At 49.1% G+C, this 12865-nt stretch overlaps 4 protein-coding genes across 4 annotated transcripts; 2 read left to right on the top strand and 2 right to left on the bottom strand.

Annotated features, from left to right (window-relative positions):
* Positions 1-1581: 1581 nt before the first annotated feature.
* On the top strand, positions 1582-2985 carry YALI1_F24929g (uncharacterized protein; the record flags this gene model as incomplete). The annotated part of the gene is made up of 1 exon (XM_505591.3): positions 1582-2985. The coding sequence occupies one exon, from the start codon at positions 1582-1584 to the stop codon at positions 2983-2985; it is 1404 nt and encodes a 467-aa protein (XP_505591.2).
* Positions 2986-4907: 1922 nt separating this feature from the next.
* Positions 4908-6236, top strand: YALI1_F24963g (uncharacterized protein; the record flags this gene model as incomplete). The annotated part of the gene is made up of 1 exon (XM_505592.3): positions 4908-6236. One exon carries the CDS (start codon positions 4908-4910, stop codon positions 6234-6236), a length of 1329 nt encoding a protein of 442 aa, XP_505592.2.
* A 1815-nt stretch (positions 6237-8051) lies between these two features.
* On the bottom strand, positions 8052-8924 carry YALI1_F25001g (40S ribosomal protein eS6; the record flags this gene model as incomplete). Its single annotated transcript, XM_505593.3, has 2 exons — positions 8052-8774; positions 8919-8924. The coding sequence occupies 2 exons, from the start codon at positions 8922-8924 to the stop codon at positions 8052-8054; spliced, it is 729 nt and encodes a 242-aa protein (XP_505593.1).
* A 1844-nt stretch (positions 8925-10768) lies between these two features.
* On the bottom strand, positions 10769-12403 carry YALI1_F25035g (uncharacterized protein; the record flags this gene model as incomplete). Its single annotated transcript, XM_505594.2, has 2 exons — positions 10769-12158; positions 12348-12403. The coding sequence occupies 2 exons, from the start codon at positions 12401-12403 to the stop codon at positions 10769-10771; spliced, it is 1446 nt and encodes a 481-aa protein (XP_505594.1).
* Positions 12404-12865: the final 462 nt, after the last annotated feature.

The raw sequence follows: 12865 nt of genomic DNA on the forward strand, positions 1-12865 counted from the left end.
TATCACTTGTTGTAGACCATTGTCTGAATTCTCACGTGGTACGGACTACAGTATCGTATACACTCATACTCGTACTGAATGTACTATAAACTGCAACATTGGAGAGAGTCACTTGACGAGGTCATTGTCGACAGTCGAAAGTACAACGCTACAGCAAGCTGCTCAAACACACATCCGACACCCCTACATCACGTCCTCTGTACACCCAAGAACTTTCGCATCGCTTCGTGTCCCTTATCCAAGACTTCAAGTCACGATAATTTATAAGGAATCGCATCACCCCACAATCAACCTTATCGAGAGCCCCTTGTTGAAGCTGTATCTACCCGTAAAAACGGGTTATACGAGCAAAGGTCAGCATCCGACGTGCAAGTATATAAAGACACCCATTCCAACCCTCCACCATCTTTCATTAGTCCATTCCTGCCACAGCCCCTTTGCCAAGCCTGACGGACAGGGAGGGCGACTGTATGGTACGTGGACGATGGAGAGAGGTATGGTGCATTCGGAGTTGTCGATCCCAAACGGTGTCTTAGAATGGGCCGTGAGTGATTATCATGACTTGTGCGAGTTCGATATGAGTACAGTATGTACCCGTATGTCACCAAACCTGCCCCATCATCGTCATAGACATGCCGAAAAAGTACACCTCGTACACCCTGCAAGTAACAATGGACTAACGGTAGGCTAAGTAGACACTGACTAATTCTCAGCGCAACTATAGAACAAGTACATACAAGTAGCTACAGTAAGCAGTTATAGACAAGCTAAGCAAGTACAGCCGCTTGGATATATGTGGGCCACGAGAGTTATAGGAGCCATTTAGCCAAACGGTGACCCAGTCTTCTACTGCTGTAATTCGTCCAAAAATTCTACAAGTACCGGCATCGTCGTCACTGCCCATGCTCATCGCCCATCCCTGCATTCTCCTCTCCCGTGGCTCAGTTCGAAGGCGAAATTACCCTACCCAAACGCGGAACCCTATTTTTGCCAGTGTCCGAAAATAGCCTGTCAAGGCAACAAGTTCATCCGCGTGAGTGAGCACCAAGAATGGTGTCTGACTGAGTCTTACAAGTGGTAGAAATGTCGTATGACAGACAGTCACAGGAAACACAGGGGAAAGATGGCCGCTGGTTCGCTCAGTCACGTGACTCCCTATACACTTCACCACAGTATTCGTACTCGCACTTGTTTTAGGTGCATAGCCCATCTCCTCCATGAGTTGAACGCGTTAGTCTGGCATCATTTGTAGGTTAAGCGCAACATTATAGCCCAGCTACTGGAGTTAATTATCGGGATGGGTGTTTGTAGGGGGCTAGGAGAGGGTGACAGCGTCGACCAAAACGGCTCATAATGGCGACTCAAGAGTATTGGGAACATTTTCAAAGCCCCAAAGCCCCTTTAAATAAGCCCCCATTTCTTGCCCCTCCTCTACACGCATAGGAACAGCGTTTACATATCATTTTCACCACACGCCAAGTAAAAAGTTTATACACAAGCGATACTACGTTCCTGCCGTCAGATATCGGCCCAGCCAACGTCTCCCTCTCCCTCTACTTTCCACACATACACACATTCAAAATGCGGTTTGGTCTGATACCCGCAATTTTGAGCGCTCTGGCGTTCCTGCTGGGCACCGCCCGAGCAGATCTCTCCTTTATGGATCTCAGTAAACCAGACACGGTCCATGAAGCACTCGCTTTGGTGGCTGGAGGCCTCATGGACTACTACGATGGAACTCGACCCGGAGGAACCGTGGGCATGTTTGTCGCTCCTTACTACTGGTGGCACGCCGGCGCAGCATGGAACGCCTTCATCGACTACTGGCACATTACTGGAAACGACACCTACAACAACCTCACCTGGGCAGCCATGAAGCACCAGCGAGGCGAGAAATACGACCTCATGGTCTCCAACTTTTCTTCCTCCGAAGGTAACGATGACCAGGGAGTGTGGGCCATGACCATGATGACAGCTGCCGAGAAGAACTTCCCCGAGCCTGGAGATGAGTACGGATGGCTGTACGTAGCCCAGGGTGCCTTCAACACCATGGCTGCCCGATGGGACACCCAGAGCTGCTACGGAGGTCTGCACTGGCAGATTTTCCAGTGGAACTCTGGTTATGACTACAAGAACGCCATTGCCAACGGAGCACTGTTCAACCTCGGAGCCCGTCTCTACCGATACACCGGAAATGTGACCTATCTCGAGTGGGCCGAGCGAATCTGGGACTGGTCCACGCAGATTGAGATTGTCGACAACGGCCGAGTTTACGACGGTATCCACTTGCCAAACTGTTCCGACCGATCTCCCTACCTGTGGACCTACAACGCCGGTATTTACCTGTCTGGAGCAGCTGCTCTCTACAACGCCACGGTGCTGCGAAATCACACGGACCCCAACCACGGTAAGTGGCTGGACCGAGCCAACGGGCTGTGGAACTCCACCAAGGGGCCCAACCTCTTCTTTGGCGGACCGCAGAAGAACATTATGGTCGAGATTGCCTGCCAGCAGAAGACCATCACCTGCAACTCCGATCAGCGAACCTTCAAGGGTATCTTCTCCTCGCTGCTCGGACAGACCGCCCAGATGGTGCCCACTCTTGCATCCGACATCATGTGGTACCTGGAGGCCTCTGCCTACGCCGCCGCCCGAACCTGCAGTGGAGGCCGAGACGGACACACATGCTCGCTCAACTGGCTCACCGGCCAGTACTCCAACGACTACATTGGACTAGGAGAACAGCTGAGTGCCATGGAGGTGATTCAGAACACCCAGGTGCTCAAGTCCAGCGGACCTCTCACAGATATCACTGGTGGTACCTCAAAGGGTAACGGTAGTGCCGGAGCTTTGGGATTCCATCCCTTTGGAGAGGATGAGGCTCATCCTCTCAATATTGGAGGAGGAGACCGAGCTGGTGCCGCCATCATCACCGTCATTGTCGGTGTCATGATGATTGCCGCCGGCTGGTGGTTGCTTGTGTAAGCGCACTACGCTTGTAGATATTGCCCATGGTGCGATTCAAGTTTGTAGAGCACATCCTATTTACGAATTTATGTTTTGATTTTGACCGCAATGCAAATACAGTCAGAGAGTACCGGTTGCCACTGTCAAATACAAGTACAATAGTCTCTTTGTGCGGATTCCACTATCCGTAGCCACAAGTACCGGTAGTTTATAATCTTTCAAGAAACGCGTATCCATCACCTTATCTGTGCCACAACACTCCTGCCATACACCCCTATTCCACATCTACACCACCTACAAACACAACATGTCCTCTCGTCGAATTCGCCTTACCACCTCGCTCATCCAGTCGGTAGCCTCGCTCACATGGGCGTTCATCCAGAAACTTGGCAACCGTTCTGGAGAGTTTCTCAGAGACACCTTCTTCCTGCCGTTTGTGTTCATCAGAGACCTTTCGGGCCTGCAATTTGCGTACCTCAGCGACCTGTACCAGCTGCTGGTCAACTACCAACGGGAGATGAGAGACGCCATCCCTGCCGTTCCCGAGCCCGCTGTTAAGCTTGACTAGAGATGTTGTGCATTGGCTGAACTACTACTGTGCGAGTGCCGCAGGAGCCTCTAGAGGAGTGGATCTCACAACATGGATCATGTCAGGAAGCATCATTTCAGCCCAAAATCACCCCCAAATCCAGTTAGGCACCCAATTCTGGATTCAGCCAACTTGAGTGCCAGTGAGGCTAAGTCAAGGAAACTAACCCACACGAGTATCGTAGATAGCTCAATTTAATGTCATTGCTACAACTACAAGTAGTAACAAACCGTGGTCCCGTTATGAATCCAACATGGGGATACTCAAAATATCTACAGTAGCTCTTTACTACTTGTAGATCGCTACAGAACCCTCACTCTCACCTGCGACTTGTACCCGATGACACTGGCACTTTTCTATAACTTCAAGTACACAGAAGACAGCCATGACAGATTCACCATCCAAACACAACTGCATCCAAGAGGCCCTACTCACAATATGAACAGATAGGAGGATAAGCCCAATGAGTGATTGACTTTCATATACTTATTCAGCTTTAGTTCTGCTGAAGAAAAAGGGTCTAGGGATGGTGCTAGCGGAGTACAGGTGATGAGCAGCCTGGCTAGATGAGGGACTCACACAGGGTGATGCCTTGGAGGGGTTGGATACGAGTGACTGACAGTGGTTTATGTTGTTGATTGTAACTCAACAACTGCTGAATTGTGCTGTAGCTATCCAATACTTAGCGTGTCTTATTACAAGAAAAGAAAAACAATACAACTGGGAATAGGTGTTGTATACCACTTCCAAAAGTACTGTAGCTACTTGTAGCTAAAAGTAACCATCCCTTGCAACTCTCGTTAACGATCCACATCTCGCATTGCAAGTATGTTACCTTTGTCCTAGCTAACGATCCGCGATGCGTTTACAGTGTGGAGGGTTTAGGTCATGCCGAAGCGGAGATACCGTAGCTCTTGTGGGGGTGACTTATACATCACGAGTCTGTCTTGAAGTCGGGATACGGGAAACCCAACGTTTTTCTGTGTATTTTGGCGGCTCCATGTGAGCTGACTTGTTTTGTGTCCAGTCGCGTGCATCTAGTGAATCAGGCACATGGTCACATCTCACACATCCCTTCTAATTACTTGAAGAGTTGCTTCCTTTAGTTGTGTTAATCCCTCCACCTTGAGCACCCGCATCAGCCAGGCATAAATACTGCGCCAAGAAATACCTCATGCATGTTAGTCGGAGTTAATCTCAGAGTTCGAGATCAGAAGGCCACCGCTAACCAACGGTTGACTCAGAGTTTTGGAGGTGAGTTTCAAAGATTCTTAATGACACTCACAGCCGCTCATAAGAGACGTTCATCTTCTTTCCCCCACAAAACAAGCAACGACACTCGACTTTCACCATGACTATGGTCGAAGACATCGTCGGTAGCAAGCCGGGAGCAGTGTACAAGACCGGCCACACGGTCAAGTTCCTGGTCCTGTTTGCTATCAAAAACTGGTTCATTATCGGCATGGGAGTGGTCATTTTGCTGGCGTACCTGTTTCCCAATGTTGCACGATCCCACGGAGTGCTAAGAGCCGATATCGCCTTCTCATACTGTGCAGTCGCGATTATCTTCCTTATTTCGGGACTATCCATGCCCACAAAAGTCATGGCCAAGCAAGCCAAGCACTGGCGCGCTCACCTGATCACCCAAGGCCTATCGTTTGTGATCACACCCGCGGTCATGTTTGGTTTTGTCGTGGCCATCCACAAGTCCGGAAACAAAAACATGGACCCGTGGGTTCTGGTTGGAATGATTATCGCCGGCACCACCCCCACTACAGTTGCTTCCAATGTGTTGATGACCCGAATGTGTAATGGAAACGAGTCCCTCGCTCTGCTGGAGGTCACAGTAGGAAATCTTCTCGGCTCTTTTATCTCGCCGGGACTCATTCAGCTGTACCTTTCCAAACATACTGGATTTGCCTACGGAAACCCGGCAAACCACATGAGTATTCGAGAATTGTACGCCAAGGTCATGAAACAGGTCGGTCTCAGTTTATTCGTGCCTCTGTTTGTCGGACAGGTGGTTCAGAACGTATTCCCAAAGCAAACTAAGTGGGCGGTCACTCACTTATATTTGGCCAAGGTGGGCACCCTGATGCTGCTGCTTCTCATCTGGAGTACATTTTCCACTGCGTTTTACGACAAGGCCTTTGAAGAAGTCCATTATACGACCATGGTGATGGTTTGTTTCTTCAACGTGGGTATTTACCTCCTGTTCACTTTGCTCTGCCTAGGAGCAGCTCGGTTGCCGGTCAACCATCTGCCTAAGCCGACGGAGAACTCTGGCAAGTTCTACAAGTGGTTCTACAGAATGGCACGACCGTTCCATTTCAGCAGAAAAGACACCTGTGCCATCATGTTGTGTGGAGCTGCCAAGACTGTCGCTCTGGGGGCGCCTATGATTTCAGCTCAGTATGGATCACAGTCACCGGTGATTGGAAAGGTGTCCATTCCCCTGACTCTCTACCAGGGCGAACAGATTCTGGTAGCCCAGTTTCTGGTTCCTGTGTTGAAACGGTGGGTTGCTGGAGAGGATGATATTCCCAAGCCTGAAGACATTGAAGCTCCTGCAATAACCAGTAGCAGTAGTGGCGATGACGTTGGCCACGAGCATACCAAGGCCGAAAGACGACCCACCCGTGAACCTTCTGTCCAGCCTGAAGCGGTCGCCGAAAAGTAATTATTAACAATGCTGTGTATATGGTATACTTGATGTAACAAATGATGAGCCATGAAAAGTGATGAAGGAAAGGAGTAAGCAGATAGGGAACATTGAGACCACAAGAAGAAACTTGAGGAGTTGGTGAGTATCACCTGACGGATTACGCACAGCCACTGGTGTTCTCTATAGCCGAATGAGCTTAGCATTACAACACGTTGAGGGCTGTTGGCGTCCAGGACACCAAACGCCTACATAGCTCCTGTTTCTTGACTAACTGGTTCTTTGTCTTGACGATAAACTTGTTCTTGAGCATGGATATCTACGAGACTGTGCCAGGCCCAACTGTTTGCCGAACAGGCAGTGGTGTAGACAACAGTGCGAGGCTTGGAGATACTGTAGAGAAGACAATACAAATACCTGTAGGCTATGACTAAGACGAAATGGAGGCGTGGTACTAGAGAGAGAAGCAGAACGGTCCTATCAAGTGTCACGACGGCACTTGCTAGATGAGCGTTTGCGATGTGGTCTAAAGACACCGACACTGGATTCTAGTGTCCACTACAGCTTGTACTAGTGATATCACGTGATGTCAAGTAGTAGTTCAGTAGGACAGTCCCATTGCTCACGTCAGAAATCTACTGCAACTGGGTTGACTCCGTACTTCATCTGTGACACACGGTGCAATTCGTTCGATTAAAACGGAACATGCATTATCCCAGGGATTATTCCACATATGGTATAATGTCAACTGTGAAAGCGGCCATGCAGTGAAAAAGATTTAACAGACAATATTTCATCTTTTTGAAATGCCAAAAATCTTCGAAATGGCTCTTCATTTACTGTAATTCATCCCAGATCGTCACTATAGTCGGAATCTCTCGCAGTATCTCAGATGAAATTCACTGATGGATCTCGTGAGAAATGAATAAAGAACTGCAAGTCCAACCCAGGACCACAGTATGTACAATAGTCGAACAAACAAACGAAGAGATCCACGGATTCCCAGGAAAGGTACCAAATCGGCCCTGACAAACCAACTCATGGCCAATTGGCAGATTCCTATTCTCAAGGCAAGAATATCCTCTGAATAACTCTTGTCCTACACTAGAGGATGTGAGAGACATCTTGTCCGAGACGTAGCCTTAGTTTGTTCTACAGAGAAAAGCCTTATGTCCTGTCACAGGTATCCCTATACTTCTTCAGTGTCTCAGCAAATGGATCTGCTTTCAGGATCTGCTCTTATACAGCAGCGTTTGCAAGACATTTATGTTTATAACTTGTCTATTCTGAACACATGCCCAGAGACATAATCCACCTACTGTGAAGGAGATCTACAAGTAGAGTAATCCTTGATACTCAAATGCTTGTACTTGTACTGTAGCGCTGAAAGGCGAATAAAAGTTCATGACCACTTCGTGAGTGACTCTTCTCTACTCTACAGTCCAAGGAGATTTCCCATGGTATGCATCGTACTCGGACTCTGGGCACTCCACCGAACTACAGTACAAACCAGTGCAAGTACAGACTGAGCCCCGTGACTCACCGTCGTGACTCGTCTGAAAATCGTCAGTAATACCTTCCTTTACCAAGGTATAGCACCAGTATCGGTACGAACAGTTCAGTACTATTCTGAATTTCACTCGTAGTTATGCAAAAAAATAATAATGCTACGAGGTCCAGACCGATTCGCGTGATGCGCTTGTAATTATCTACCGATACGCGATGGATAAGTCCAGGGCACTGGCCTCGCTCTTATTCTTCTACGATCGAACTACACTGCGCTCGCTGTTCTGGGCATGAAATAATACATCTTTTTCTTTTATAAACAACCGTTTAAGCCTGGACAGACTGAGTTCGGAGAGAAGAGGCTCGTCGCTTCTTCTCCTCGGCCTTCTCAGACTTCTTCTCGGCAACTCGCTTGGCGAGCAGCTGGGCGTACTCAGCGGCAGCATCCTTGGAGGCCTGGATGGCCTTGACCTTCTTCTCTCGGAGCTGGGCCTTGTGGGCGAGTCGTCGGGGAGTGATGAGTCGCTGGATCTTGGGGGCCTTGGTGTAGGTCTTTCCGGACTTGGTGGTCACCTCACGTCGGATAACGTACTGTCGGACATCATCCTCCTTGGAGAGAGCAAACAGCTTTCGGATGTTGTTGGCTCGCTTGGGGCCGAGTCGTCGGGGAACAGTCTCGGTGGTCAGGCCCTCAATGTCGGCATCGCCCTGCTTGACGATAACGACAGACAGAACAGACAGGTCGGAAGAGACAATGCATCCTCGGACGGACTTTCGCTTTCGCTCACCGGCTCGTCGAGATCTGTAACAGGAAGAGTCCTTGGACAGCAGAAGTCGGACTCGGGTGGGGTGCATGACTCCCTGCTTCATGGGGAAACCCTGCTTGTCGTTACCACCGGTAATCTTGAGCACGTAGCCCTTGAACTCGTCACCGAGGAAGTCAGCCTCAACCTCCTGGCCCATTCGCTTCTCGTAGAAGCCTCGGACTCGGTGCTCGTCCTCAATATCAATGCACTTCTGGGTGCCCTGAGCGGGGTATGCGATGTTAAGCTGGTGTTAGAAATTTGTCAGAGATATGATCCAAATGTGATCCAACATAATTCGACAAACGGGACTTGGTAATTTCTCCCCTCAATACCGTCTCTGTCGTTCTCCCGTGTCGCCTTAGTCACACCAATATCCACCGTCACTCACCTTCATTTTGCTATTGTCGAACGCTGTAGAGAAACGAAGTGAAAATGTCAAGATTACAGGTGGGAGCAGAGTCGAAAGCGTAAAAAAGCGAGTCACAAATCTAGGGTTCTTAGGGTTATGCACGTGACCAAAGGGGCTCAAAACAGACCAAAGTCCCAACCAAACCTAATAGAGGGAACTGTGAGCACGTGACCAGAACGATGGGGGGTTGTCTGGGGCCGGTTTCCATTGTTTAAAAACCGACTCTGAATATTTGAGATGGAATCGAGACTTTAATGCCTAATCTGGAGGCGTATTGACCTTTAACATGGTCTTTGTGGGTTTTTTTTAGAAGATATCTTGAATACGAAACCGATACACCTTAACTTTAATAAATTTTATTGGTACAAGTACTCTTGAACAAAAGGTGAAAGTATTGTAATCCAACTGGCCGTGTTCGTAGATGGTGAGAAAGGGATAAAGCAGGGTACTGTAGTTGTGGGGGGTAAGTAATAGTACGATTACTCGGGTTGTACCAAATGACGATTTTCTGTATATTCCATGAAAATACGTCTTCGGTCACATCTCATCTCGAGATCTCCCGTAGGGACCCGCTGAATCGACTCCTGCATCTATGTCGGTCAGGTTCAGTGCAGCAGAGATGTTCAAAGACCCGAGTGTCAACTGCAAAGTGAGGTTTAGCCGTGTTGTGAGGTGAGGTGAATAGGGGCTGCTGCTGTTGTATGACAGACAATGTACAAGGTGAGAGTGAGTGCGTGAGGCCATGATAAGACAGAGAGGCATGGCTTGTATCATGAACAGAAGTACGAGTACAATTCTACAAGTAGTACACAGATCTGTTCAAGTAGATTCACACCCAAGTACCGGTACTAGGATTCACTCCGGCAGATTTTGTCGTTCTCATCTGCACTCAAGCAGCATACTGCATACTGTGCTACTCAGTGTTCTACTTTCAAGTCATCGTCTTGAGAGACATCTACCTGTACATACTGCTGTACTGAAACGCGAAGACAGCGTTCTCAGAATGAAACATAGGCACCATCAGAGTATGTGGACCCGTGGCTAGGATTGAAATACCCAGTCCGTGAGCTGTCTACCTCTACAACACAGCACTATATGAATATGTTTCCTCGCAGTATCTTACACATTACAGTATGGCTACAACTTGGCTGCCCTTCTCACTTAACACAACCTTGGACATTGACACGAATACCTCATTTCATCAGAAGAGAGAAGTTGTATACATACACCAACATCTAAAACTTGAATCATTCGTATTAGAAGTACAAGTACAAGTATTCTAGGAGAGAGAACATCCTCAGTTGGTAACTCACCAACACGCTCACAACGTAGACATGGCGACCAGACGTACACATCTGCCATCCTCTAAATGGAGTACAATGCACCTGAACGCCATGTAAGGCTCAATAAAAAAACTAGAACCACTAGACACTCGTTCCAACATTCTCCTGCGCCCTTACCACACTGCTCATATGTATCGTATGAGTACTTGTAACCTACTAGTCCTGGTAGGGTTCCGCATCAAGGTGCATTGATAAGGCGTACAGAAGTGCTAACAGTAAGCAGCTGGGTGTTCCATGCCTAGTGAGTAAACCAAGCCGTCGAACATGATTCACGACAGATCATCTGCGTACTCGTACCATACTGCTGCCTCTCTGTTCTACAATTCCCCATCAAAACTATTAGAATGTATTGTACAAGGAGTGTTAGTACCCAAACTGGGTTTATTATATACCAAAAATTGCCACATTGTGTCCGTGGAACAAGTTAATCATCATCATAATCAATCATCATCGTCGAATCGCATCGCATCATGTCATGTCATCATCTCACCCCAACCTCTGCTTCTTAGGGTCCAACTTACTATCGCTGTTATCCACCCGCTTCTTATCTTTGCAGGCACTGGTGGGTATCAACGAGCCTCCCGCAGAAAAGGAAGAGCCCCCTGCAGACCCGGGGTTGAAGTTCCACTCTGTGCCGTAGAAATTTGACGGACTGGGCAACAGGTCGTTAATGTACCGCGATGGTAACGCTGCCGACAACGGCGTTTGTTCTCCATTCAGAAGCGTGGGTTTCGCAAAGGGGTTTCCAGGGCCCACTCCCGAGTTATTAATGTACGAGGAGGGAGAGGGTGGTGGTAAAAGCAGCGCGGCGTGTGAGGTGTTTTCGTCCTTGGACCCATCTATCGGTGTGCCTTCCCCGGATGTGGATCTGGAGTTCCCTGCCTGTCCTGCTGTGGAGCCTTGACCTCCAGGTCCAGAGTTGCCTCCCGTGCTGCCTCGTTTCTCGCCCGGAATCTGAACCTTGAGTTTTGGCCTGGTTACCGAGTTCTGTCGAGACGAGACCCGTGACGAGCCCTCGGATCCTGGAATGTATCCGCTCCCTGCCCCGGCCACGCCCTGGCCCATAGGGTTTCCTCCAGCGGTTGCGGGGATAGAACTAGGCGGCATGTCGTTAGTTCCACGCCGAATGTCCAACAGGTGGCCCGCCAACGAGCTCATTTCCTGCGAAATGGGGGTGAATTGGCTCTTGTGATGCTGTTGCTGTTGGTGGTTCTGATGCTGTTGATGCTGATGCTGCTGGTGCTGCTGAGCATGTTGTGCCTGTTGCTGCAATTGATGATGGTGCTGTTGTTGCTGCATCATCTGTTGCTGTAAAATCTGCTGCTGGTGGGGATGCTGGCCCATCTGTCCCATGCTCATGTAGTCATAGTAACGCTGCTGCTCGGGGTGGTGGGGATGAGGCATTTGCTGCTGCTGAGCCTGTTGAACCTGCTGGGCTTGCTGAGACTGCTGAGCCTGCTGCTGGGGAGTCAGCTGCTGCTGAGGTGTCACGTTTTGAGGCATCTGCGGAGTCACGCTCTGGGCCATCCGTGGCGTGACGTTGGGGGGCATCTGAGGGGTGGCGTTTTGTGTTCCGTTGTTAGAATCCTCCTCCTCCTCTTCGTCGTCCTCATCGGTGGGCTCGCTCTTGATGCTCGTGACGCTTCCCGTGGCTCTGTGGCCGCCCGCCCGCTTTTTACCATTGTAGTCCTCAGGCGTCTTCTTTTCGTAGGGAATGGACTTTTGGTATCTTTGAATGAGCTGGTTTGTGTCTGTTGACGAGAACTCATACAGCTTCTGGTTGGCGCCAAAGACAATCACGGCAATATCTACCTGGCAAAGCACAGACAGCTCGTGGGCCTTTTTGAACAGTCCCGCTCTTCGTTTGAGAAATGTTCTGAGTTAGTTGTGTCCTACAAGTAGGTGGCGAGGAAAGAATAGTGCAGAGAAGAAGGAGGTGGTGGACAAGCACGCTCGATGGAAATAACGCTGTTACATGTCTTAATCAAGTGCCTGTTTTCTCCACTTGTGTATCTGTTTCTCCTCTTGCGTGTCTTGATGTCGCGGGCTATGCCAGAATACTCACACTGAACGGTTGCGTTCGTCTTCCAGCGGTTGAATAACAATCTTGCGACGTCCCATGGTGATGTGTTTGTGTCGAGCAGAATCCTTTAACGGTGATGGCTTGTGTTTTCCGTCGCTGTCGTCTCGTGTGGTTTGGCACGTAAATATGTCAGAAGGAAGTGCTATTAATAGCAAGGCAGTTGCAAACTGAAAACCCTGGACCACCCTCTCCCAACGTCACCATGCGTCCTCCATGCACGGCTCTCACAGGATATTGGAAGGTTAAAAAAATTACTTCCTGGCGCGACCCAGCACGATAGGCTGGAGTAGTGGACCGAGAGAGTAGCTGACTCACCCAGACAAGCTAATACTAGTGCAGTGAATCGACCCATGTCTTTTTCTGAAACAAACAACCGCTTTTGAGCGCTTTTCGGTGCCTTTCTCCCACTCAAACACGTATACACTGACAGTTAAAGTCACCCCGAAAAGTCAGCCTGGGTCACCTGTGGAAGTAAACAGCATATGTGCTCCTTCCCACCC

This window comes from Yarrowia lipolytica, chromosome 1F (assembly GCF_001761485.1).
Source record: "Yarrowia lipolytica chromosome 1F, complete sequence".
In the NCBI taxonomy this organism is placed as follows: domain Eukaryota; kingdom Fungi; phylum Ascomycota; class Dipodascomycetes; order Dipodascales; genus Yarrowia; species Yarrowia lipolytica.